This window comes from Toxorhynchites rutilus, chromosome 2 (genome assembly GCF_029784135.1).
Source record: "Toxorhynchites rutilus septentrionalis strain SRP chromosome 2, ASM2978413v1, whole genome shotgun sequence".
Taxonomy (NCBI): Eukaryota; Metazoa; Arthropoda; class Insecta; order Diptera; family Culicidae; genus Toxorhynchites; species Toxorhynchites rutilus.
The window spans coordinates 324056454-324084260 of record NC_073745.1 but is presented as its reverse complement, the minus strand read 5'-3'; the positions used below and the strand labels follow the sequence as shown (position 1 = coordinate 324084260).

General features: G+C 39.4%; 2 protein-coding genes across 5 annotated transcripts in view; one reads left to right on the top strand and one right to left on the bottom strand.

Annotated features, from left to right (window-relative positions):
• LOC129771077 (5-hydroxytryptamine receptor 2B-like) overlaps positions 1–27807 on the bottom strand; it is a 396880-nt gene that overhangs the window by 232377 nt on the left and 136696 nt on the right. The window lies entirely within an intron of this gene.
• On the top strand, positions 23313–23822 carry LOC129767096 (uncharacterized). The gene has a single exon (XM_055767717.1). The coding sequence runs from the start codon at positions 23313–23315 to the stop codon at positions 23820–23822; it is 510 nt and encodes a 169-aa protein (XP_055623692.1).

The window sequence follows — 27807 nt, the reverse complement described above, 5'->3', positions numbered from 1 at the left end:
TTCAACAAAAGCCAAATCTTCCTCCCAAGTTAAACTTTCCCAACAAATACAACACCCAACAGCAGAAAGTAGAACCGATGGACGTTGATCAGTCCATACGCTCTAGAATGGTTGATTACGGTAATCGGCAAAAATTTTCTAGGCCCTCATCGGCCTCGATGCAATATCAGTTACCGGAACCAAAACGAGTAGCGCATCAATTAGAAGAATTACCAACAGAAGAAGAATATCTTCTTCAAACTGAAGATGTGAAAACTGATTATGATCAAGAAGAAGTTTCCAACGAATCAGAAGATGAAAACACTGTCAATTTTTTAGAAAGAGACATGAAATGGATGAGCAAATGGTGCGATTAAGAACACAAGTTTCTCCGCTACCTTACATAAAAGTGCCCTCGACAAGAGGTGAAATTAAACTTCTCGTCGATAGTGGCGCTAACATAAATTTAATCTCTAGAAAATGGGCTTACAATTCTGGAAAAATCGTACATAAAATTCCAAATGAACCAGTAAAGGGTGTAACAGGTAAAGATTACGTTTCCGAAGTAGTTAAATTAGACATTTTTCAACCTATCGTAGACAACAAATTTGAATTTCTAGTCTTCGATTTTCATCCCTTCTTCGATGGTTTAATCAGAACCGAAATAATCTTCAATGAGAGTTTTAACCTCATGACAAATAAAAAAAATTTATATGTTTCAGGAGAAAAACAAAATTTGAAAATTCCTCTATACTTTTATTCCCCAACTCCTTCACAAAGAAGATTAAACAATGTCAACAATTTGAGTACAGTTGTTAGAACATCACATCTAACACCGACTGAAAAACAATCATTGTTTTCCATCATTAATTCATGTCCAGAGGTATTTCACTGCCCTGATAATTCTCTAACATGTACTACGAATGTCGAATGCGCTATAAGAACACAAGATGATATACCCGTATATCAGAAATCCTATCTCTATCCAGCAGCTTATAGAGAAGAGGTTGATAAACAGATTTCAAAATTATTAGCTGATGGAATAATAAGACCTTCGAGATCCCCTTGGAACTCTCCTGTATGGATTGTGCCGAAAAAAATGGACGCATCTGGACAGAAGAAATTTCGACTGGTAATCGATTATCGCAATTTGAACCAGAAAACAATTTCAGATCGTTACCCCATGCCGGAAATTTCGAATATTTTAGATCAGCTAGGTGGAAATGGTTATTTTACCACTTTAGATCTAGCTTCTGGCTTTCATCAAATAAAGATGAAACGCTCTGACATAGAAAAAACCGCATTTTCGGTTAACAATGGCAAGTATGAATTTGTGCGTATGCCATTCGGGCTCAAAAATGCACCGGCTATTTCTCAAAGAGCTATGGACGATGTACTTCGTGAGCACATCGGAAAAAGGTGTTATGTTTATATTGACGATTGTGTCATCTTTGGTAAGACGCTAGATGAACACAACAACAACTTGAAAATTATTTTGAAAGCTCTTTACGAGGCAAATCTCAAGGTTCAACTAGATAAATCTGAGTTCCTCAGGAAATCAGTTGAATTCTTAGGCTATGTTATCACAGAAAATGGGATCCAACCGAATAATAAGAAAATTGAAGTAATTCAGAAATGGCCAGAACCAAAAAGTATTAAAGAAATTAGAAGCTTTTTAGGCTTAATTGGCTATTATAGGAGATTTGTAAAAGATTTTGCCAAAATAGCAAAACCTCTTACAAACCTTTTGAGAGGGGAGAGGAATATAGATTCGAAAAAAGCAATCAAACTTGATATCAATGCCAAAGAAAGTTTTGAAAATTTGAAGTCGATTCTTACTGGTGCCGACATTTTAATTTACCCCGATTTCAAAAAACCATTCCTAATTACTACAGATGCATCGAATTACGCGATTGGCGCTGTTCTAAGCCAAGGTGAGATGGGTAAAGACAAACCTATTCACTTTGCATCTCGCACTCCTAATCGTACGGAAGAGAACTTTTCTGCTACGGAAAAAGAGATGCTTGCAATTCACTGGGCACTGAAAGTTTTCAGGAATTATATTTACGGCCAAAAATTTGTCATACTGACTGACCACCAACCGTTAACTTTCTCGTTATCCGCGAAAAATTTTAATGCAAAGCTCAAACGCTGGAAATCTTACCTGGAAGAGCACGACTATGAAATAGTTTACAAGCCCGGTAAATCCAATGTTGTTGCTGATGCATTGAGTCGTTTGCAGGTCAACTCATTAACACCGACGCAACACTCTGCCGATGATGATGATAATAATTATATCATCTCAACAGAAGCCCCTTTGAATGCCTTTCGCCTACAAATAATTTTAGAAACAACAGACACAGCACCCGACGTAATAACAACTAACCCCTTTCCCGGTTTCACAAGAATAACGATAAAAAGGACTAGATACGACGAACCAATTTTAACAGCTTTAATGAAATAATTTTTTGCACCTTCAAAACTGATTGGTTTACACACAACCGAAGCAATCTTAGGCCAACTACAAGAAATTTACAAAAAGTTTTTCAGCCGATCCGGCCTTTTGAAAATTCGATTCACGCAAAACATTCTTCAAGACATAACCGACCCGGACGTACAACAGAGAATAATACAGCAGACACATGAGAGAGCACACCGTGGTATCAACGAAAATAAACAACAAATTTTGAGGAAATATTATTTTCCGAAATTAACTGATAAAATTCGTCAGTATGTGCGTGTTTGCGATCTCTGCAATGAAACCAAATATGACAGACAGCCTCTTGTGATTCCACTTCAAGAAACACCAACACCTAATCTTCCATATGAAATTCTTCACATAGACGTTTTCCAAATCGAATCCAACTACTTTTTATCAAGCCTTGATAAATTTAGTAAGTTTGGACGAATGATCCCCATCAAATCCCGACACGCTGTCCATATTGGTCAAGCAATATGGGAAACAGTAACAACCTTTATAGTCCCAAATTCAATCGTTGTTGACAACGAACGTGCTTTTCAATCACCCGATATTCGTGGAAAATTGATAGATTTAAATGTAAGGGTATACCTAACTCCCAATAGTAAATCCGAAGTAAACGGACCGGTAGAAAGATTTCATTCTACCATCATCGAACTTTACAGAATCCAAAAACAACTAACCCCCCGTCTACCTCCCCGTAACATAATTCACATAGTTGTGGAAAAGTATAATAACACGATCCACTCAGTTACTTTAAAGAAACCTAAAGAAATTCTATTTGGAAAAAGACAAGACTCAGACGTACCAATCGACCCAGATCGACTAGAACAAATTAGACAGAAAATGTACGACGAAACTATAGTAAAAATCAAAGAAGCCCAAACAAAACAATTAGAAAAGTTCAATAAAAATAGAAAATCCGCCCCACAGTTAGAAGTAGGTCAAATGGTTTACACTAAGGATAAAATTATAAAGCCGAAACATAAAAAAATGTTTAAAAAAACCCATGTGCAAGAAAATAACGAAGTCACCTTCAAAAATGAGAGAAACTCCAAATTACACAAAACGAATGTAAAAAATATTAGTTTGAAATCTTAATCTTTCAGGGTTCAAGCTGCGCTTGGAAATATTATTATCAGGAATGTAAATCAAGACCATGTAGCTGTTGTCCATCTAGAAAATTGCAAGATTATAGAGGGCTATAAGAAGATAGTTCATGAGATAAATACCACTTTCATACAACAAACACTACTGGACATAAAAGACCAAGTACTTATTCGACAAGACAATGATAACGAGATAACAACCATACTAAGACGAAAAATCCTCGAACTCGAGAACAACCTGAAACAAATCAAACCCGGACGAATGAAACGCTGGGATGCACTTGGCAGAGCCTGGAAATGGATGTCCGGCTCCCCAGACGCTGACGACCTCAAAATTATAAATAAAGATTTAAATGATATCTCGGACAACAACAACAAACAAATCAATATAAATGACGAACTGTACCAAGGGGTAGATAATATAACGGATAGCATCAACAAATTGATTATTTCTAACGAAAAAACGAATACAGCAATAGATCTTTTGAACATTATAATGAATTTAGACATTCTAAATGAAGAAATCAGTAACATTCACGATGCAATACTACTAGCAAGACTAGAAATAATAAACAGAAAACTGCTCAACTCTAAAGAGATCGATTTGATAGGTCAGATTCTTAGCAAGCAGGGAATCTCCCCAGTACTTTTGGATGAGGCACTCGGCTTTGCGACCACCACCATTGGAACCAACGGAGAGATCATCTTGTACATCATCAACATCCCCCACTTTGGAAACCTAACGTACCAACATCTTAAAATTGAACCCGTAATATCCAACTCGAAACGCATAAAACTGGATGGCAACGAATACCTCTACGGTGACGATAAACTCTACATTAAAACTGATATTTGTCGTAAATTAGGCAATTGGAGCCTATGTAATCTGTCTGATCTTGAAGACGTCCCAGAAAACAGTTGCATTTTTAACATAATATCTGGCAAAAACAGCAGATGCAATTACGAACAAATTTTACATCATCCAATAGTAACCGAAATGAGTCAAACAACTCTGTTATTGAATGAGGTGAATGACACATTACGAAACACGTGTGGAATATCGAACAGAAACCTAACAGGATCATTTTTGATCACTTATCAAAATTGTTTGGTATCAATAAGAAACTATTCGTTCACAAACCAAGTGATCGAAACAATAAACCAACCGATCTACCTACCCTCTATAGGTTTAGAAATCTCTCAGCACCACATCGATTATCCCATGGATATTCATACATTGAACAAGTTGCACCACAAGAATTTGGAACGTTTGGAAAAGCTGCAATTGACATCGGAGACACATCATTGGACACTCATTGGAGGATTAACCTCCTCATCAACAATAATGCTCCTGTTTACTTTTTATGTCTTATTCAGGATCAGACGTCAGTCAGCTACAGTTATCATAACAGAAACCAGAGCAGACGAACCGGAGATGGCTGGCAACAATAAACCTACCTTTTTATTCCAACCCCAGTCGTTAGGAGTCTGACCATTGTCCCTTCGGACCGTTGAACCAGGAGGATCAACACTTAGGAGGAGGGCAGTTACACGCAGATACACATGGCACCAAAGTACACATTTAGTGCTGAGTTAGGCAAGCGCAATCGATCGTCCGATCGACTTGTCGCCAGGTGTAGGTTTTTGTAGAATAAGCATTTTATTGTAAATTCATTTCGAGCAACAAATAAAGTCAGTTCTGATTTAGACTCCCTTGACAGCAGGTGTGATTCCCTTTTTTAAAAAGAAACTCCACCAGCTGAAATTGTAACTTTGATATCGAGCGATAATCAACCCTTTGCGGTCGTTTGTCTGCTCTCAGCCACCACAGCAAGGAATGATACTTAATAGTTTATTCAACGGTGTAATAGTTTACATTTTTTCTAAACGAATTTTAATTGTCTAGTGAACTTTTTCACGAATGTATACGGAGTTACTATGAATCATAGGTAACGGTACTCGGTATGAATAATATTAACGTGGAAAGACAAGAGGATCTTTTTCAAGGAAAATAATTCCTATCGGAAAGCATTAATACTGGATCGTTATTATCGAAAATCAGACAATTCTGTAATCTGTATCCACAGATTCTTGGTTTCAAAAAGTTTGAAAAATCAGTATAAATACAGATTAGTCTGTAGATATGGTAACCCTGATCCTCGGTCTTACATGCCAGGTACCTGAACAAACATAAACAAACCCAAAAATCGTCTATCATCGCGTGAAACTCCGAAGAACGGGTTTATTGAGCATCAGGTTAGTCAATTGGACCGAAAAATCGACTTTTGAAGCAATGTTCGCCACATCCCCCGATTTAGAAGTAAGGGAAGGTCGACGAGAAGTCGAGTGTGCAATAAATTGTTGTCGTTAGAATCATCTGCAATTTTTGTTTTAATTTGGCCTGTGATGAATTTCACATTCAGCAGTATGCGTTACGATTAGTTCTCCAATGCTCATAGAGAAAGAAAGACAACTGAAATAGCTTAGTCTATATAAAGGGACCAAATAATAGGGTTCGGCTTTTTTTTCTTCATTTTTTATCAGTCATCGGCCACACACCAGTGAAGGAAATAAAATTTATGGTGAAGAAATTAAAATAGTTTCAAAGATCAGAACCGCTTTCTTTTATTTCGTTCGATACACCCAAGTCGCCATGGGTTCTTGCAACCGGTCAACCTGACAAAATCCGGAGCAATGACGTTCGACCTCACAAAGCATATCGACTGCGAATAAGATTGGTCTAGATCATTACCTTCTTTCAAAAATGGTTTACTTCATTTGGAGAAACATAAATCCTACGAAATATTCATGTTCGAACTTTGAGCCTTCTAATCGATTTGTGATAGCCGGTGGAAATGGTCAAATCGATGGATTAATGGTTTTGCACGAAAAGTTCGTCCCGTATTCTTGCGATCTGGATTCCAAGTTTTTGATATCAGAATTTTTTCGTCAGCTCTGGATTGCAGAAAATCTTGTTCATTTTACTCAGAAGCTTTCATTATGTACCAAAGATTCGTGTAAATAGTGTAGTTGTTTTTCGAATAACAGCTATTCAAAAACCCGGTAAGCCTGCGTCGAGCTTCAATTCGTACCGTGTATTGCGATGCTGTTTTATGTACAGAAATTATTCAAGAAAATGGTACTTCACCTTTATTATGCCAGTCACTGTATATGTAACTGTAGCAAAAGCGGAGCAACCACTGCTCTGTATGGCAGCAATCTTCACATTGTGGCCCCCCGTTCAGTCAGCTTGAAAGCCTCGCTTCACGTTAGCGAGGAGTGTTGATTAAAACAACGCGGAAGAAATTAGTCACTGACTGAGCGTCTGAACCGTGGCTCGTCAGAAGATGAAGCCCGGGAACCATCTTGCGTTGGTTTTGTGGCAGAAGATGGGTATAAATTTCACGTCAAACTAGCTCGAACAGAAAACGGTGCGAACCACGCAAACATTCATCCGACGATGGAGTCGATTGAGTGCTGAAGTCGCTACTTGAAGAATGCGTGATTATTCAATTTTCAAGGGTGGAATTGAAACCAAAACATTCGTCAGCACCCTTCGTCACATTAAGCGGTCCTTAATTGCTTATCATCAAAATTATCGTTCTTTCAACTGTCAACGTGAAGACAGTCTTTTTTGTCTGCTCCTTTTGGTAGCATCCGAGAGAATGGTGGGTTTTTGACGTCATTCCCCAAGTTTCGCTGGAATTTTTTCGTACAATTTCCAATGGCTTCATTCTTGGCGAGATAGATTGTGTTTACTTTAGCCGCACTTTTTTATTTTTACTTCCCTCGTTTTCTGTTTGTGACCTGCCCCGGTCCTTATTTTAGTTATTGGCCCAGGGGCAAGTGGCGCAGCAGTTGCTCCGAGTCCACCCCGCATAAGATGAAAATTTTACGGTTTTTTTTCGTTCATCTCGCTCGCTTTGGATTATTTCTGTACACCGCTTCCTGTCGTCGGTGGGAGACATTTTTGTCCCACGCAGGTCGAGCAGTGGCAGGTACTCTGATCTTTTGAACCCAAAGCGGATTTTCCCTGTTATAAAGCGGATTTCTTCCGACTGAACAAGCGGAAGCTGCCTTTTCGCGCGCTCACGGATTTCTCGGACAAATGACAACACAGAAAAGCGGCTTTGGGCTGTGAGGAACGCAAATGACAAGGCGTGGTTCGAATTGCAATTAATGAATTGTAACCAAATCAGTCATCGTACCTTTCGTCTGATGTAACATTACCTCGATGCGTTGATCAACGATTCATAATGCTTTTCCCTTTTAAACGTAATTAAACTTTTCCAACGAACCTTCCTGCCTTGTCATTGTTTTGAGTTAGTTCGAACTGCCGTCGTTCGGGTGGAACTAATCGAATGTCTTTTGATTTTGGTTCTAATCGATAAAGTTTTATCTTTCTGGTATACCAGCAGACACCGAATATAAAACATTGGTTGACTATAATATTACCGCTTTCTCCAATGCGGTTGATTGAAGCTGCCCAACTCATGTTCGGGATTTTGCGGTTCATGACTAGAGCGAATATCGGAAGTCTGCAGTCAGGAACCGTGTAAATGGAAGCGATTATCGTTAGAATGTTTCTAATGACATTGGGGAGATTATAAATTTGGTAGTTGTTCACCGAATAAGGCTTGGTTGCAGCAATCTATTTTAATTGTGAAAGTTTTGGTGATTTGAACTTTAAATAGTCAATAACTATGTTGAGACGATATACCTATCGTCACCAGTTAGGATTGGAAAGAAAAGTTATTTGCGATACTCATGGTTAGACAGGTCGCTTCTATAGCATGTTTCCTCTATTATAATAATAATAATTATTATTATTATGGAAATGATCATTATTACTGAAGTTCAATATCACATTTTACAGAGGTGGACAATGTGATCATGAACAAACAATTGGTTTGATGACTTCTAACGAAAATATAATTCAGTTAATTGACACAATAAACCAATTTGTGGCTGAAATTAGATGCCATACTGCCATCTATTAAGTTAAAAAGTGTAATAAATGATTTCGATAAATTTTTCTAACGATGATACCGATTAATAAATAAACTACATTTTTACCGGATCCATTCAGATGGCCTAATAATCATAATTTGAAATACGTACGACATAATTAGCCGCAAAACTCACACGATAGGTATCTCACTGCCAAAACCTCAAATGATTTGCAATTATCAAGAATAGTGAATGTTTGTTACGATTTATCGCGGAATGTGGACATTGGCAAATATTAACGAATTTCGCGTCAAGAGGCAGGCTTAGCTTCAGAATCCTTCCAAACTTTGTGGATATGTATATCACTTTCTTCCATATTAGTCTAGACTGCTTCTGGAATAAGGTGAAACTTTTTATTTACAAATCGACATAGCTCAAAAACAGCAACTGTCATAAAAATGTTTTCTTGTCTAAATAGTCTGAATTTTCATAATTTCTACAATTATATTTCAGGTATTAAACTAAAAAAAAAATGCATTTTTAAAACTACAATTCGTTTCTCTTAAAACGATCAGTGTAGGTTTAGGTTTAGATAAGACAAGATACACTACATGTACATTAGGGTGCCAATGAATGTATGGGAAAAGTCGACCCTCAAATTTCAAGAAGTTACCCTATACAAAATGTTCCTCACTTCAAAAAAAACAGGAGAGAGTGACGCGAAGCGGTCAAAGTTTTAGTTTTTTGAAAATCGAAAAGTTACCCGAGGGAATCGGGATTATCGAAAAAAAATTGTTGATGCCAAATGTCTTACAATTGCATGAAACGTCGAGATCTAGAGTCAACTCGAAAAAAAATTTCTTGTCAAACAAAAATCGACACTCTGGGATTTTGAAAATTTTTGAAAGCTGTGAGCCGTTTAATAGGAGACATATTTCCACAACTTCCAATGCATAATACTTAAATGTAGTACAAATAGTTATTATTTAATAATCCATCAACGTTTGATGTGTATTTTTTTTTATCCCATTTATTTATTTAAGGCTCATTAGCATTTTAGCTGTAACAGAGCCGAATTTTAATCGTGTACATGTCACATGGTTATCATATCTATAATTAGCACATTACACAGCTGCCATTTGCCAGTATTCCTTCTATACCATTACATATGGTACATTCACACAGTAGCCATTTAGGCGTAAGAGTTATTCTTTCTGTTCTTCCATTATCCAGTTGGACCACCGGACAGCGGAGACAGTTGATTGATCATTGTTGAGTTATTTATAGAACAGCAGCCCGATGTGTCTTGCAGAGCAGAGCAGTTGTATGGATGAATCGATCTTATTTCGACCGTGGATCGATCTCCATCGCTGATGATTGTTGCGTGGACGTAGCTATTCTGTAGCAACACAAAGATGGTCAATGAGGGTCCTGAGTTTTGAACTCACGATCGATCGCTTACTAAGCGAACGCGCAACCAATGTGGCTACGGAGACCCCCAAGTTTGATGTGTAAATAGCCATCAAATAACACCTCAGAAAAAATCTCATGCCCATCATTATTCAGAACTGCTGAAAATTGTGAATATTGGATAGAATGATTCATTAAAGTCTTGCCAGATGAGTCATTACTGATTTTGAACATAATTTTTTTTTCCATTCGAATTTGAATATTTTCGAAATAATGTCTTATTTACAGTGAGGGGGGGGGGGGGGGAAGGTTAGTGGGGTGAAAATGGGTCAAGCGCAAAATTGAATACCATGCCAAGCCGATATAGTGATTGTCAGATTTTCATGAAAATTGGTAGTTTTATTCCTCATCGTAAAATATTAGACCCGATTTTTTTTTTCATCAGGGTGGCCATTTCCACTTTATGTGCTCCCGTGGCCGAGTGGTTAGCGTCATAGCTAACATGCCGGGTGTTCGGGTTCGATTCCCGTTCTGGTTGGGGGAATTTTTCGTCAAAGAAATTTCCTCCGACTTGCACTGTGATCACGCGTATTCTAGAGCTTGCCACTCAGAATGCATTGCAAGGCGTGTCATTTGGCATAGCAATCTCAACTAAGTACTAATGAAAATGACGCAAGTAATACTACGTTGAGACGGCGAAGTTCCTCTAGGAACGTTAGTGCCATTAAAGAAGAAGAAGATTCCACTTTATGGTGGTCCGAAAAATCAACTTTTCGCCTTTTTTTTTTCCAAAAAATGACCTTTTTCAAAATTTGATATCTTTTGAACTACTGGAGAAGGATTAAGATGGAGAGACTGGAGAGGATTTAGATGATCAATATATAAAAAATTAAAGCCAATGAGCTAGTTTTGTTTAACCCTTCTGTACTCGCGTGCAAAATCATAACACGTATACTCGCGCACGGTGTCACAGACCGAAAATTGAACTTCTCTGTAATGTTGCCATAGTGTATCTTTCAGGCTTTATGGGTATGATTGAATGAAAACATTCCAAAAAGTATGTTTTCTTCGTCTTTATTATGTTTTAATAGTCCTCTAATTCAGCCTCCTTAAAACAGAGTAATTTTTGATACTCCAACACAAATATCGAAATTCGAATTTTTCACTGTTATTAATTAAAAGTAAGCAACTGAATATAATTCATGGAAGTATAAAGAGTTATAAAATAACATAAAAACGTATTAATCGATTGGGGTTTCATTGGAGTAAGTATCAGAACATAGCATAACTGAATGCTCGAAACAAACATATTTTTTACATTTCATGCAGTTGTTTTCGGGTCTTTTATCGAAGAGAAGAATGTATAACGACCTTCTAGATAATTATTAGATGATAGAGGTTATGGAATATAAAGTTTGCATATTTCTAATATTCTTTGTCTCTGTATTCTAGGTAAACTAGGAATCAATACCTTTTTTCAGATGGGGCATAAAAAGATGATATAAAAGGATTTCTAGTAACTTCCTTTTCTTTCTCTTGTTTTCTTGTCGAATAAAAAATTCACTATAAAAAAATATCCCCGAAACTGTAATTGTTAAAAAATTACCATAAGCCACCGATTAGTTTATAGCTTACTGTTTACAATTCTTCCACGAGTGAAATTCTTTCACAAATGTGTATATGTATGACCATTATATTTAGTGAATAACTATACGAAAGTCAAACATTTATATTTTGCTTTTGAACGTATGAATCTAACGACGAATATATCGACGAATAGTTAATGTATGGATCCGCTCAATCCAGTTACAAAAGGGACTGAAATCAAATAAGAATAGTTCGGTAATGATCTTATGCATTATATTCTATAAATATTCCACGCCACTCACATTAATTTATACATTTCATTCAACAATATTCTAGAATATGAAAAAGGAACTTGTCCAAAAAAGTTACTCCTATACTCGCGTCGGTATGTCAGACCGAAAATGTTAAAAAAGTGGCACACGTCCCTTTTTTACCAACACATGCGATACGCTAAACGATGACGAACGACGAATAACGAAGCTAGAGAGAATCGCAAAATCGTAGTGTTGATATTTTATGAGAAATGAACGAATTATTGATTTCTCGGTTTGACCGACCAATGCGCGAGTATAGGAGTGTTAAAAAACATTGCACTTGAAAAAAAAAGATTTTGTTTTCGTAATTATTGGTTGTAATCGTTTTTCATAACTTACATGGTTTCGAAACTAAGGTCATCATATTTTTTATATTTTTTCTTGAAAGCTGAAGTTTTTTTCATAACATATCCGAATGTCAGAGAGATGTTTTTTTCGTTTTCGAGTGATTTTTCAAAGTTAACTTGTTTTCAGTTTTCGTTCAATATTCCTATGCAACTGAACTACATCTATGCGACTAGAATCCAATTTTTATGCATATGCGGTATTTCATGTGGATTCAAATTAGTATATCGATCATCTGAATCGGCCAGGTAATTTAAAAGTTATGAATTTAAAAAAGTCATATTTGGAAAAAGGGAAAACGATTTTTCGGACCATCGGTTATTTTTGAAAAATCATAACTCAAGGACAAAAAATAATGCATCTCTCAATTTTGGATATGTTATCTAAAAAAAATCTTAGCTTTCAAGAAAAAATATTAAAAAATATAACACCCTTGGTCCCAAGACAATGTAAACTATAAAGAAAAATCAATAATTACAAGACCACAATCCCAAATTTATACAATATTATATTTATAAGTATAATTAAATTTAAATTTTTAAAATTTAAAATTTAATAATAAATTTTAAAAAAAATAATAGAAAAATAGAAAAAAATATTTTTTGGGCAACCCTAAAATGGAAACAATCACCTTAATGATAAAAAATACGGTTCTAATATTTTGCGATAAAGAACAAAACTGCCACTTTTCACGAAAATCTGAGAACCACTATATCGGTTTGACATGGAATGGCTCTATATAAACATATCCATCGCGCTTCTAGGTGGATTGACACTATTTTCGTATCAATCAAGAAAATAAAATCACGAATCTCAACTACAAGAGAAGGCAAATCACGAATCTCAACTACAAGATGGGAGACGATATGGAGGCGTATTTTTCAGCTATCTGTACGCACGACTGGAAAATGCAGGTTTTGAAATGCAGGAATGCCTCAAGGTTGAGTTGGTTCTCCGAGGGTTTCCGAATTCGTTCACTCCCCTGATTATGGCGTTGGAGGCTCGAAATGAGGAGGATCTGACGATGGCAATGGTTAAGGCGACAGTAACGGATGAAGCTGATAAGCGAAAGGATTCCAGTAGCGAGACGAACGAGCAGGCACTAAAGGTGGGAGCTCGTCACAAGGTGCTAAAAATGTGCGCGGAAATGAGTTAAATGATTTTACGTTCATGGTGGAATCCGTAGGGAAAAGTGCGAAATCCTGGCCGCGGGTGATTGATTCCGGTGCAACGTCGCATTCGACGAATGACAGAAGTGTTTTCAAACGTCGATGCCGATGGAAAAATGTTACGCACGGAAGGAATCGGAGATTGTGTAATCGAATGCTTGGACGATCATAAGCAGATTGTGAAAATAACACTGACTGATGTGATTTACGTTGTATCGACTCAACTTGGCGTGTGAGAAGTCCCTGATGGTAGGTAATCCAAAGCACAGTGAAGAATGTATTCATACATGGCATCGTAAGCTTGGACACAGAGATCCTGAAGCAATCGCAGAGCTCGAGCGAAAAGGATTCGCAACTGGAATAAAAATGGTGAAATGTGGAATCCGTATGACGTGTGAGTGCTGTGTTAAAGCAAAGATTTCACGTCCATCGTTTCCGTCTCCAGCAGAGAAAATGTCAAATGAGATACTCGATATTGTTCATAGTGACTTGTGCGGTCCAATGACGGAAACTCCTGGCGGGTGTATGTTCTACATGACCATGATCGATGATCACAGCCGACATACCGTGATTTATTTTCTCAAAGCCAAGTCCGAAGCCGAAAATAAAATTCGTGAATATGTCCGCTTCACGCAGAATCAGTTCGGTACAAAACCTAAAGTTATTCGTTCGGATCGTGGAGGTGAGTACACCGGAAAGACCATTCGGAAGTTTTATGCAGATGAAGGTATCCGAGCAGAGTACACAGCTGGATACGCCCCACAGCAGAATGGGGGTGCTGAGAGAAAAGTCACAGAAGGTTGTGTCCGAGACACGACCGCATAGTTGACGTAGGATTACGTTAGGCTATCTGTCGCATGCTGATTTTGGATGTTTGAAAAAATATATTGTTAAACTCTTTGATAATGATCTGATGGCCCTGAAAAGGGCCGTTTGGTTTGGATGTTGGGTATTTTTTGTTTTTTGTCAGCGGTAGCTTTTTCGGAGCCGCTGCTGCCTACTTCTGTTTTTATTTTGGTGGTTTTCGTTGACACCATCACGTCGAGCAAGGGGGAGGATCTCCAGATATGGAGATCTCTGATGATGACTCCCCTCTGGTTGAAAAAACAAATAAAGGAACAGCGAAGACACTTAAACGCGTTCCTACATCAGAGGATGTTTCGTCCGGGGACGAGTCTGCTAACTCTAGCAAGCCCCCCTCTAAAAAACCTCTCCACGTGTCAAGGTCTATCCTGAAGATGCACCTGGAACTGGTCCGTGGGTTGTTTTCTTCAGGCCTAAGCCAAACGGAAAAGCACTTAATGTTATTCAGATCATGAAAGATCTGGCAAGATACTCCTCCGTGACAGAAATTACGAAGGTTAGACCGACCAAACTGCGTGTTGTCGTGGCTGATCGGAAAGACGCAAACGGTATTGTCGTCGACCAGAGGTTTACCCTGGAATATCGTGTCTACGTGCCTTCCCATGACGTAGAAATCTCGGGGGTGATAACCGAAACGGGTCTGACGTGCAAATCAATTATGGAAGGAGATGGCAGATTTAAAAAGCTGCCTTTGATTAAGGTTAAAATCTTAGAATGCCGACAACTCGGCAAAGTCTCCCAGGAAGGGAAAGAATCGAAATTTACGCCGTCCGACTCGTTTAGAGTCACTTTTGCTGGCTCCGCCCTCCCTGACTACGTTATGGTGAACAAATTGAGGCTACCGCTGCGACTCTTCGTGCCAAAGCCCATGACTTGCCTGAAATGCAAGTCAGTTGGTCACACAGCAGCTTACTGCGCCAACAAGGAGCGCTGTGCCACTTGCGGAGAGCAACATGTGGACAAATCCTGCAGTGCGATTGAGCAAAAGTGTCCATATTGCGGAGGAAATCCGCACGTGCTCTCGGCTTGTGAAACTTACAAGAGTCGCTGGGAGAAGCAGAAGCGCTCTTTAAAGGAACGCTCGAAGCGCACTTTTGCGGAAATTTTGAAGGGCGCTTCTCCATTGGCCCAACAGCAACAACCTTTAACCGCAAACAATGTCTTCGCTTCGCTGCCAGTTGACGAAATGGAAGCGGATACAGCTAACGAGGGCACACCGTACATCTTCCAAGGGAATCCCCGGCGCAAAAATGTGACCACTCCCAAAGTTCAAGGACAAGCCCCTCCGGTTATACCCTCTGTTAGCATGCCTAAAAAATCGAGTGCAGCGGACAAGCAAAATCAGGTTCCTCCTGGCTTCCGTGGGAATAATTCACCTTCGAACGACCCAGCACTCGAAGGGACATCAAAAACCCCAACTGTCCCTATTTTACCGTCCATTTCAACTTCCCAATCGGGATTTATAAAGTTGACTGACCTTGTGGCTCAAATCTTCACATGCTTTAATGTTTCCGACTCCATCAGAACCATTGTCATATCAATGCTTCCAGTATTAAAGACAATTTTGCAACAATTGATGCAAACATGGCCCCTCCTTGCAATGATTATCTCTCTTGATGTCTAATTCAAATAGAGAGGTCGGAGATATCACTGTTTTACAGTGGAATTGTCGTAGTCTTATCCCTAAATTGGATACATTCAAATTTTTAATTCATAACTTCAATTGTGATGTTTTTGCTCTGTCCGAAACTTGGCTTTCTTCGCGAGATGATCTCTCTTTCCACGATTTTAATATTATTCGCTTGGACCGTGATGACAGATACGGAGGGGTGCTATTGGGGATCAATAAGTGCCACTCATTTTTTCGAATTGACCTTCCACCTATTGGAGGGATTGAAGCTGTTGCTTGTCGTGCAAACATCAGAGGAAAAGACCTCTGTATTGTCAGCTTGTATTGGCCTCCGAGAGCTGCGGTTAGCCGCAAGCAACTTGTTGACATGTGCTCACTCCTTCCTGAGCCACGATTGATCTTGGGAGACTTCAACTCTCACGGAATTGCCTGGGGTGAACAGTACGACGACAATCGTTCATCGTTGATATATGACCTTTGTAACAGCTTCAATATGACCGTTTTGAACACTGGGGAAAAAACACGTGTACCTAAACCTCCTGCTAACCCAAGTGCTCTTGACCTCTCGCTTTGCTCGAATTCACTATCGTTAGATTGCAAGTGGAATGTAATCCAGGACCCCAACGGCAGTGACCACTTGCCAATCAAAATTTCCATCACCATTGGGTCGAATTCTTCTGAATCTATAAACATGGCATATGACCTCACAAGACACATTGACTGGAAAAAATATGCGGACGCAATTGCTCTAGCCATCAATTCCAGAGATGGTTTACCTCCATTGGAGGAGTATAACTTCCTTTCTCGTTTGATCTATGACAGCGCGGTTCGCGCTCAAACGAAACCCATCCCAGGCTCCACTATTCGTCGAAGGCCTCCCAATCCATGGTGGGATAGCCAATGTTCCAAGCTTTATCAGGATAAATCGAACGCATTCAAAGATTTTCGGAAACGTGGAACCATTGAAAATTTTCAATCGTATTTGGACCTTGAAAATCAATTTAAAAACTTGATCAAAGGGAAAAAACGTGCTTATTGGCGAAATTTCGTGGGAGGTTTGTCACGAGAAACGTCAATGAAAAAATTATGGAAAGTGGCTCGAAACATGAGAAATCGCTCTTCATCCAATGAAAGCGAGGAATATTCACATCGATGGATTTTTAATTTTGCACGGAAGGTTTGTCCTGATTCCGCTCCTGTGCAAAAAATTGTTCGAGATATACCACAAGATAGGTGCGATCTTGATTCCGTGTTTTCGATGGTAGAATTCTCTCTTGCTCTGCTTTCATGTAACAATTCTGCTCCGGGATCGGATAGAATTAAGTTCAACTTGCTGAAAAACCTCCCTGATGTGGCGAAACATCGCTTGTTGAATTTATTCAATCGGTTTCTGGAGAATAATATTGTTCCAGATGATTGGAGACAAGTACGAGTTATAGCTATTCAAAAACCCGGAAAACCCGCGTCCGACTTCAATTCGTACCGCCCAATAGCAATGCTGTCTTGTATACGGAAATTGTTGGAGAAAATGATCTTGTTTCGCCTTGATCGATGGGTTGAAACGAATGGCCTACTCTCAGATACACAATATGGGTTCCGCAGGGGCAAGGGGACGAATGATTGTCTTGCGTTGCTTTCTTCAGAAATTCAAATGGCTTACGCCGGAAAAAAAACAAATGGCTTCAGTATTCTTGGACATAAAGGGGGCCTTTGATTCTGTTTCAATAGAGGTTTTGACAGACAAATTACACTCTCGGGGTCTGCCGCCTCTATTGAATGATATGTTATATAACTTGCTTTGTGAGAAGCATTTGAACTTTTCTCACGGAGATTCGGCAGTAAGTCGGGTCTCTTACATGGGCCTCCCCCAGGGCTCATGTTTAAGCCCCCTTTTGTACAACTTCTATGTAAGCGACATCGATAATTGCCTTACACAAAATTGCAGCCTAAGACAACTTGCAGATGATGGAGTGGTCTCTGTCGTAGGATCAACAGAATCCGACCTACAAGAACCCTTACAAGATACTTTGAACAATTTTTCAACCTGGGCCATTGGGCTAGGGATCGAATTCTCCACGGAGAAAACAGAGATGGTGGTTTTTTCTAGGAAGCATAGACCAGCAAAACCAAAGCTTCAACTTTTGGGTAAACCGATCACTCATGCTATGTCATTCAAGTATCTTGGGGTCTGGTTCGACTCAAAATGTACTTGGGGGGCCCATATTAGGTATCTGAGTAAAAAATGCCAACAAAGAATAAATTTTCTCCGTACAATTACCGGCACCTGGTGGGGAGCACATCCCGAAGATCTTATAATGTTGTATCGAACAACTATTCTCTCAGTGATGGAGTATGGCAGTTTCTGTTTTCAATCAGCTGCCAAAACACACTTAATTAAACTCGAGCGAATTCAGTATCTTTGTCTCCGTATTGCGTTGGGATGTATGCCCTCAACGCATACCATGAGTCTCGAGGTTTTGGCAGGCCTACTCCCACTAAAAGATCGCTTCAATTTATTATCTCTTCGGTTCTTCATCCGGTGTAAGGTCATGAACCTATTGGTGATCGGAAATTTTGAGCGGCTGATCGAGCTAAATTTTCACTCCGGATTCATGAGTTCATATCATGAATTCATCTCCATGCAGGTTGATTCTTCTTCGTATATTCCCAACCGTGTTTGTTTCCCTGACTACATCAATTCCTCTGTGCATTTTGATCTGTCCATGAAGCAAGATATCCATGGATATTCAGATTACCAACGATCGAGGATCGCTCCAACGATCTTCGATGAAAAATATAGGGGTATCAATTGTGATAATATGTACTTTACTGATGGGTCCACTATAAATGAGTCCACAGGATTTGGAGTGTTCAACGAATTTTTTAGCACCTCACACAGTCTTCAGAATCCTTGCTCAGTGTATATTGCTGAATTGGCAGCAATTCATTGGGCGCTGGACAGCGTCGCCTGTTGAACACTTACATTGTAACGGATAGTCTTAGCTCTGTCGAAGCTATCCGTTCAGTGAGGCCGGAAAAGCACTCGCCGTACTTCCTTGAGAGAATACGAAAAATTTTGAGTGCTTTATCCAGACGCTGTTATGTCATTACCTTTGTGTGGGTCCCTTCACATTGCTCAATTCCGGGTAATGAGAGGGCTGACTCATTAGCAAAGGTAGGTGCGATTGAAGGCGATATTTATCAGCGTCAAATCGCCTTCAATGTATTTTACTCTTTAGTCCGTAAAAATATCATCGCTAACTGGCAACGCAAATGGAACGAAGATGAATTGGGCCGGTGGCTTCACTCGATTATCCCTAAGGTTAGCCTCAAACCATGGTTCAAAAGTCTGGACTTGAGTCGGGACTTTATTCGCACCTTCTCCCGACTCATGTCCAATCACTGTTCGTTAGACGCGCTACTCTTTCGTTTCAATCTGGCCGGCAGCAATATCTGCGTTTGTGGCCGAGGTTACCACGACATCGAACACGTTGTTTGGTCGTGTGAGGTGTATCTTGTTGCCAGATCGAATTTAGAGAACTCCCTTCGGGCTAGAGGAAGGCAGCCCAATGTGCCGGTGAGAGATGTGTTGGCTCGGTTAGACCTTGATTACATGTCCCAAATATATGTTTTCCTTAAATCTATCGATGTTCGTGTGTGATTATCTTTATATCCTTATACCCTCCATTTCTTCCTTTGTGAGTAATTGGTCCGCTTGCTATAAACAGAAGAATGAAATGTAAATTCACAACTGATGTACGAATAGATTTAAGAATTGAGTGTGTGTGATTATCAACATTGTAATAATTTCCTTATACCCCATCCTTTTCCTGAGAAAATGTGTTTGATACACTGAATATTGTCATGTAGAATCTTGCGATACGCTTCGATCCTCCATTGCCTTCCTTGCCGCATGAGGTCATGTTGGTTGATGTTGATCTGATGTGACCACACTTAAAACACTAAAAACATATATGTTTACCGATCTGAGCGTCGAACAAAATGAGAAATCTGACTGAGCAGCAGCATCAGCAGAAAGACAGAACATGCCTGAAACTTTCTGCTCATGATGTTTGCTGTTGCCATCAGTACTGGACCGACACAGCTCACACAGTGGACGGGACACAGCTCGATTGTTGACAGGCCTCGATGTTTACCGCCGCTGCTGCTGCTACTGCCACTTAAGTTCGATATGAGACACAGCTCAATTGTTGGCCGCTCAGATTCGATGCTTCGATGTCTTGAAGTTCACTGCTGCACTTTCACGATTCCAAGAAGCGTGTGCTCGCACTTCTGATGGAGAGAGCGTGCCCGAAATGCTCCGCTCGCGATGCTTGCTGCTGCCACTAGTAGAGTAGTAGTAGTTTGCCGCTGCTTATACTGCCATAGAAGCTTGATGTGAGGCACAGCTAGCCTATTGACTACACAGCTTCGATGCTCGTCTATATATTAGCCGCGTCCACTGCTGCTGCTCTCCACTGTTGTCCGTTCCACGTCCGTTGTAAAAATGAACAAAATCCACGAACGCTCCATCCTTTTATATCATTTGGTATGTGTGAAGTAGGCGCCTCCTACTCGATTTTCATGCAGCTTGTCGGTGAACGAACGAATCGGGCGCGAAAAAGAAATGACGTCAATTTCGATCAATCAGGCCTAGGTATCTTCTGTTTGGATAGTGGTTGAGATTTTTTAATTGTTCGATTGTTAGTTACATGATATATATTATTATATACAATGGGAAAAATTATTATGGAGTGCCGACAACGTATGATGCAAACATCTCATCAATCCATCATGAAATGAATGAGCAATAAGCGTTTGAAATTGGACGGGTCGCTCATTTATTTTCTAACGATCATTTATTTTCTAACCGGGAAGCAGTTGACATACTACGCTGCGTTTTTATGTACATGAAAAACCACTTTTAACATGCGGGAGAAAAATCTCATAAGAAAATTGCCAGATTTCAATGTTGCCAAGCGTAGTTATTGATGGTTAACCCTTCCGTTACGAGCGTCGTCTATAGACGACATCCGCGCGACGAGCTGTGTGTACGAGCGTCGTCTTTAGACGACATGAAATTCATACTGCTCTTCGATCACACCAGCGCGATGTGCATACTTTTCGGCGCAGTGCTCCGTACAGGGGTAGCACTTCGGCGGAGCACACTGCCGTAATGAAAGGGTTAAACCGACGCCGAACCGAATAGCGATGAACGCACCCATATCACGAACTTCGACATTTGATTTGCTATTATGGTGCTACTCGCCCGTGTAGTTCGCGCAAAGGCATTGGCAAAATATTATTTTAGAAAATTCCTTGAGGCATGGCCGTTTCGCTATATATATATGCATACATATGTCATTCGCCTCCCTTACCGCATCCAGTCAGGTTGGTTGACGGAAAGTATGTTTCTGACGTGATAAGTTTCCTGTTAGTTGCACATGATCAAAGAAAATATAAAAGTAAACAGTATTTTTGATCGTAGTTTTATATCATTTTTATGATAAGTGGAAAACAATAAATTAAACTCTTTCGTTTCAAAGCAATATCGAAAGTCCTGAAAAGGACTGGAATGGTTAAATGGGTTGTACGGAATCTGCTGGGTGCTAATGTGAGGTTTCAGTCGGATGTAGCAGTTGTTAACTTTTTGGCAGCGGTAGTTTTTTCCGAGTCGCTGCTGCTTTCCTTGGCTTTGGCATCTTCGGCTTCTGTGCGTCGGTTTGCAAGGGTTTCGTTGACACCATCACGGTGAGTTAAACAACGGATAGCGGGTTTGATACACTGGATGTTGTCATGTGGAACCTTGCGATACACTCTTCCTCAACCGGATCCTTTGTCTCCTTTACCTCCATAACCGCATCCAATTGTATTGGTTGATGTGAACAGGAGTACCAGCAATGCACACTAGAAACACATATGTTTATTGATCTGAGCGTCCAACAAGAATGAGAAATCTGACTGAGTAGCAGCAGCAGCAGCAGTAGAGAAAGAGAGCATGCCTGAAACTCTCTACTCATGATGTTTGTTGTTGCCAACAGTAGTGGACCGATGCGAAACACAGCTCGATTGTTGAGGTTCAGCCTTGATGTTTACCGCCGCTGCTGCTGCTATTGCCACTTATGTGAGACACAGCTCAATTGTTGGCCGCTCAGATTCAATATTGTACTTTCACGATGCCAAGAAACGTTCTCGCACTTCTGACGGAGAGAGCGTGCCTGAAACGAACCGCTCGTGATGCTTGCTGCTGCCACTAGTAGTAGACCGGTTTCAACAACCGTTGCTACTGTTTGCCGCTGTTTATGCTGCCATAGAAGCTCGATGTGAGACACAGCTCGCATTTTGACCGCTCAACTTCTATGCTCGCCTATATATTAGCCGCTTTCACTGTTGCTGCTCTCCACTTGTTGTTGTCCGTTCCACGTCCGTTGTAAGAATGAATGAGATCCACGAATGCTCCTTCCTTTTATATCATTTGGTATGTGTGAAGTAGGCGCCTCCTACTCGATTTCCACGCAGCTTGCCGGTGAGAGAACGAATCGGGCGCGAAAAAGAAATGACGTCAATTTCGACCAATCAGGACTGGGTATCTCTGTTTGGATAGGGGTTGAATTTTTTCAATTGTTCGATAGTTAGTTATATGATATATACTATTTTATTGAATGTGAAAAATTGTTATGGAGTGCCGTAATCGTTTGATGCAAAAATCTCATCAATCCATCATGAAATGAATGAGTAACAAGCGTTTGAAATTGGACATTTTTCATGATGCGATGGATTTTCATTTTTCAATTTGTACCCCAATATGTTCCCGAAAGACGTAATCCTACGTCAAAAAATAGATCACTCAACTTTGACTTGGACTTTGTATGCTATTGGACGCGGGACTGCCACGACGCTTCTGGGCTGAAGCAATGAACACTGCCGTGTATATCCAGAACAGACTTCCGTCCAGGGCGAGCACAAGCTGTTGGTTAGACACGTGGATATAAAGACAGCCTACCTTTACGGAGAGTTTCGGGAGGAGATTTTTATGAAACAACCCCCAGCGATCCGAATACCAGGGACCGAAATCTTCGAAGGTGAAAAATGAGGACCGACTCTACTCCCAGTAGCTTCGCTTCGACTAGAACTGCTTCGGAGTGGCCGCCAACAAAAATGACTTGACTAGAAAATGAATTGACTAGCGCTGACTAGCGAGGATGACTGGTGAACTAGTCCAGTCAGTGGTTATTTTAACTGACTCTGACTGACTGTATCTTTTAACTGATGAATACAAATCTGCCTCTTCGTTCAACTGACTTCAATCCACATTTCCATTTCCCCCTGATACTAATTTTGTACCCGCATACGCACGTCCATATAAAGAGGAACGAAAAATTGATTCCTGATGCAAAAAAGTAGTTACCCCATCAATGGAATGGTGTTCACGTAAGTCACAAATCATACATATCGAAGATTCTTTAGAAATTTAACATGCAAAATTGTAAGCTTTCGAATGTTCCCATGTCGAGCGGCTTTCTACAGCAAAAGGAGGAGGATAGTGAGAGACTTCAAACTACTCAGCAGTACCAAAGTATCATCGGAGCTTTGCTGTATTTAGCCGTCAATACACGCCCGGATATATCTATTGCGACATCTATACTCGGACGGCGTGTTACCAAAGCAACCAAGGCTGATTGGACCGAATGCAAGAAGGTTTTACGTTATCTCAGAGGCACGGTGGATTACGAATTGCATTTGGGAAGTGGCAAGCGACTACAACTAGAATGTTTCGTGGATGCTGATTGGACCGGAGCAGTTACAGATCGAAAATATAATACTGGTTTTATGTTGAAGCTAGATGGTGGATTGATAACATGGACTTGTAGGAAACAAACTTCAGTAGCACTTTCCAGTTGTGAAGCTGAATATGTTGCGTTGGCTGAATGTCTCCAGGAACACCAGTGTTATGGAAACTGTTTACTGATCTTGGCGTATCGTTAACATTGCCCATTAGAGTATACGAAGACAATCAAAGTTGCATAGCGCTTACTGAAGCTGATCGGTCTTCTCGTCGATCCAAACATATCGACACTAAGTTCTGTTTTGTGAAGGATATGGTTGAAGATGGCATTGTAGCAATTCAATACTGTCTAATGGATCGGATGCAAGCAGACCTACTTACCAAGCCCCTGGGACCAGTCAAACTGAAGGCGTTAAGACAATTAATTGGAGTTAAATCCAGCGAAGTTGAGGAGGAGTGTTGATCATAGCAACTAACTATAGCAACATCGCTGTGATTACCACAGTAACAAATTGTTGATTTTCCAGAAGTAATAAAATAAATTTTCTCATAAGTCGTTTGAACCTCAAGCAGTTAGCACGTATTTATTCTCTTTTCCTTAATCCGAGAGTCTACGCCTAACTTCCAATATTTTCATTTTTTTTTGTTTTATTAGTACCATCGACGGTACCAATAAAAATAGTTATCTCGATTTTTCATTCGGAACTTGTTGCGAAATGTTGATTTGCACGATAATATACCCTATGCAAAATATTAGATCATTCGAACTTCATTCATTAGTGTTGCAGATGTTAAAATTTGAGTTTATTGAAAACCGAAAAACCACCGGAAATCGGGGTCTTCAAAATTTTTTTTTTGATGCCAAATGCCTTAAGATTGCATGATATGTCGTCGAGATTTACAATTATCTCGAAAAAAAAAATCTGTCAAAAATCGACTTTTCAGATGGAAAAACGACCAAGTGTCAAAAAAAATATTTTTTTTTTTCGAGATAACAGTAAATCTTGACGAGTAATGCAATTTTAAGACATTTGGCTTCAACAAATTTTCAGGTAAACTCCGATTTTCGGTTTCGAATTTTAACATCTACAACACTAATAAATGAATTTCAAATGAGCCAATATTTTGCATAGGGTATACTATCGTGCAAATCAACATTTCACAGCAAGTTCCGAATGAAAAATCGAGATAACTATTTTTATTGGTACCGAAAACCATACATTTCATCTCGTATCCCGAAAAAAGTTCCAAAGTGTCGATTTTTGGCAAAACATTTTTTTTTCTATATGATACTAAATCTCGCTAAATATTTTATGCAATTTTAAGACATTTGGCGTCAAATTTTATTTCGAAAACCCCGATTTCCTGATTTTTCGATTTTCAAAAAACTCAAACTTTGACCGCTTTGCGCCACTCTTCCCTAAGTCCGATTGAGCTGATATTTTGCATGGGGTTTTTTTTCGAGGTGGTGAACATTTTTTATGAGGTAACTTTTTGAAATTAGGTGTAGAGTATAGAGAATGATGATTTAAAATGTATCACTTTATTCCTCAGAAGTCATTTGGCGGTTGAATAAGCAAAATAGAAGAATAATAATAAGAAGAAGATATATGAGTAACATGCCATGAGAACAACAGACCATTCAGAAGAAGGAACGCGGGTAACCCATGCGGGTAAGCCAAAGTGCGTGCATTTCGGCGCTGCGATGATTCTTACAACTAGAGATGTCTATATTCGGATTCGATTATCGATTAATCGTCGAATCGTTTTTAAATATTCGATTCATTCGAATAATTGTCTTTCAGTATGCGATTAATCGAGCGAATATTTTTTTCTTGTAATAATAATGAACAGAGATTATGATATTATAATTTTAAAAGTTACATTAAATATAATTGTAAAATGAACATGGAGTAGAATCATGGTTTTTGAATGAAATGATGTTTCAGTATTGATAAATTTACCATTTCATGATTTTTTATATATCACGTTGTCTATCGGATTGTCGATGTTAGATGGTCGCTGTTGGATAAAAAAAATACATAGCTTAACTCTTGATCTAAAACTGTATTAACCTTGAAAATGGTTTCTTTTTTCATTAATCGCGATTACTGTGATAACTATTCGATGTATTCATATTTTGATTTTTCATTATTCGATACCAAATTACTCGATTATAATTGCAGATATTCGATTATTTGAATTAATCGAACGATTAACCGACGTCTCTACTTACAACGGACGTGGAACGAGCAACATCTAGCAGTGCTAGCAGCAGCAACAACAACGAGGATTGGCACCGACCCGAGCAACAAGCAGTTGAGCTGGGCATCACATCGGTCTGCTTTTAGCAGCGGCAGCAGCAGCGGAGTAATTCCGTGCGGCCAGCAATTGAGCTGAGCGTCGCATCGGTCTCCTTAAGCGGTAGCGAATCGGATTGGGCATCGTATCGGTCTGCTTATTGCAGCGACAGCAGCAGCGGTCGATACCGAAGCTGATCCGAGCGATCACAATGGACGATCATCCAGGCGGTCGCGACATTAGGGTGCCATTTTCATTGGCACCCTAACGTATGTACATTGTACATACATGGTTTGATGGCTCTGACCATCAACTGAAACGACGGATCCTTCGGCTGGGAGAGGCCTTCGTGTTGATAGCACGGAAATCGGGAATTCAGGAACAGTGGTTTTAAAGAAGACCGTTTGAGTTTACAACACTTAAAAAAATAATATAAAATTAAAACACTTCAAATATACTTCGAAACATAACTGGATTTATTTTGCGATCTTGCACCGGTCAAGGTTGGAATTGGAATGAAAATTATATTGGTAGGCATTCTTCTTCACATGTACTTCACATATTTGTTCGTACGCGTGTATGCTGTGCATCGGGTTATTGTGCTTGAATGGGAGTGAGTGTTTTATAGCGAATTCGTTTTTGTTCAGTTTCAACCCCAGTGCCAAACTAACTGCTGTCAAAACGTTTTTCTATTCACTCAGTTCCAACCTAGTTTCGCACTATGTTCACCCCGAAAGCTGTTGGGTTCGAACTGAGATGCTTCACGGGTTCGCACTCGGGTTCACCAATACAACTATACTGAACTGCCAAATTCCGACCATTGTTATGGAAAATCTAAAAATAAAGACTATGAATATCGAAAGCCGTCTGCTTTTGCTTTTGAATTATTGGAATCGTAATCCAATTCGGACTCTGATTTTGAAGAGTATGTTCGCGTAGACAGTATGAAGCTTCGTGAGTTTTCATTGGGAGGCGAAAATAATGATGGATATACAAGGCGATCTGGCGTAGTGGTAACATCCATACCTCTCACGCAGAGATCACGAGTTCAATTCTCACTCTCGACTTTATTCCAGAAATGGAAGTAAAAGTGACGAACCAGCCGAAATGTGTTAAAATTCACTATAATAGAGAGAAAAAAAAAGATGGATATTCAGGTGGGAATATACATGCTTTCAAAATCAAAATTATGAATGAAAATTTACTTTAACGTAACGAATATTTATTTTATGTGATGAAATAAAAGGTTTTTTTTCCGAAATTGCAAAAAACATATTGAACGAAAACGAAAATGATGATTTTATACTATAATAGTAATTATTTGTTGAACAAACAGAAAATACATCGACAAATGGTTAAGTGAGTAGTTTTGACACTCACTTAATGTGTTAGTAATGTTAGGTGTTAGGTAATGTATTAGGTAATCAAACAATGTGAAGTAGAAATTTTCATTCAAACTTCTATATTTTTACACTGCACTTGGCCCTTCTGATAGAGAAAAATTTGCACTAATATCGCCACCAGACGTCGACACTGCATATTTGTCATCGCAAATATAAACAAATCAGACTATATAACGCACACTAACAAACCGCCGCGTTCGTGAACTTGAAAACGTTTTTGACGTAGGACTACGTCTTTCATTTCTATACCGGGGTGTAAAATCAAAGTTTCGAAAACGAAAGCGTTACGCCGGAGACCGAGATTTTGAGTGTTAATAGCTCCTAAACAACTGAACGAAATGGTATGATAAACACTTCATTCGAAAGATAAAATGTCTACGCGTTCTATACTTGTTACTTTCTGATCCAAAAACTTGTTTCAATAGTCTTAAATTTGCTTTCAAAATAGGCTATTGAAATCACCAATCGGTATATAAGCGAG

What these genes read in the sequence shown, in the direction of transcription:
- LOC129767096 (XM_055767717.1), top strand. Translation starts at nt 23,313, where the DNA reads ATGCAAAATTGTAAGCTTTCGAATGTTCCCATGTCGAGCGGCTTTCTA.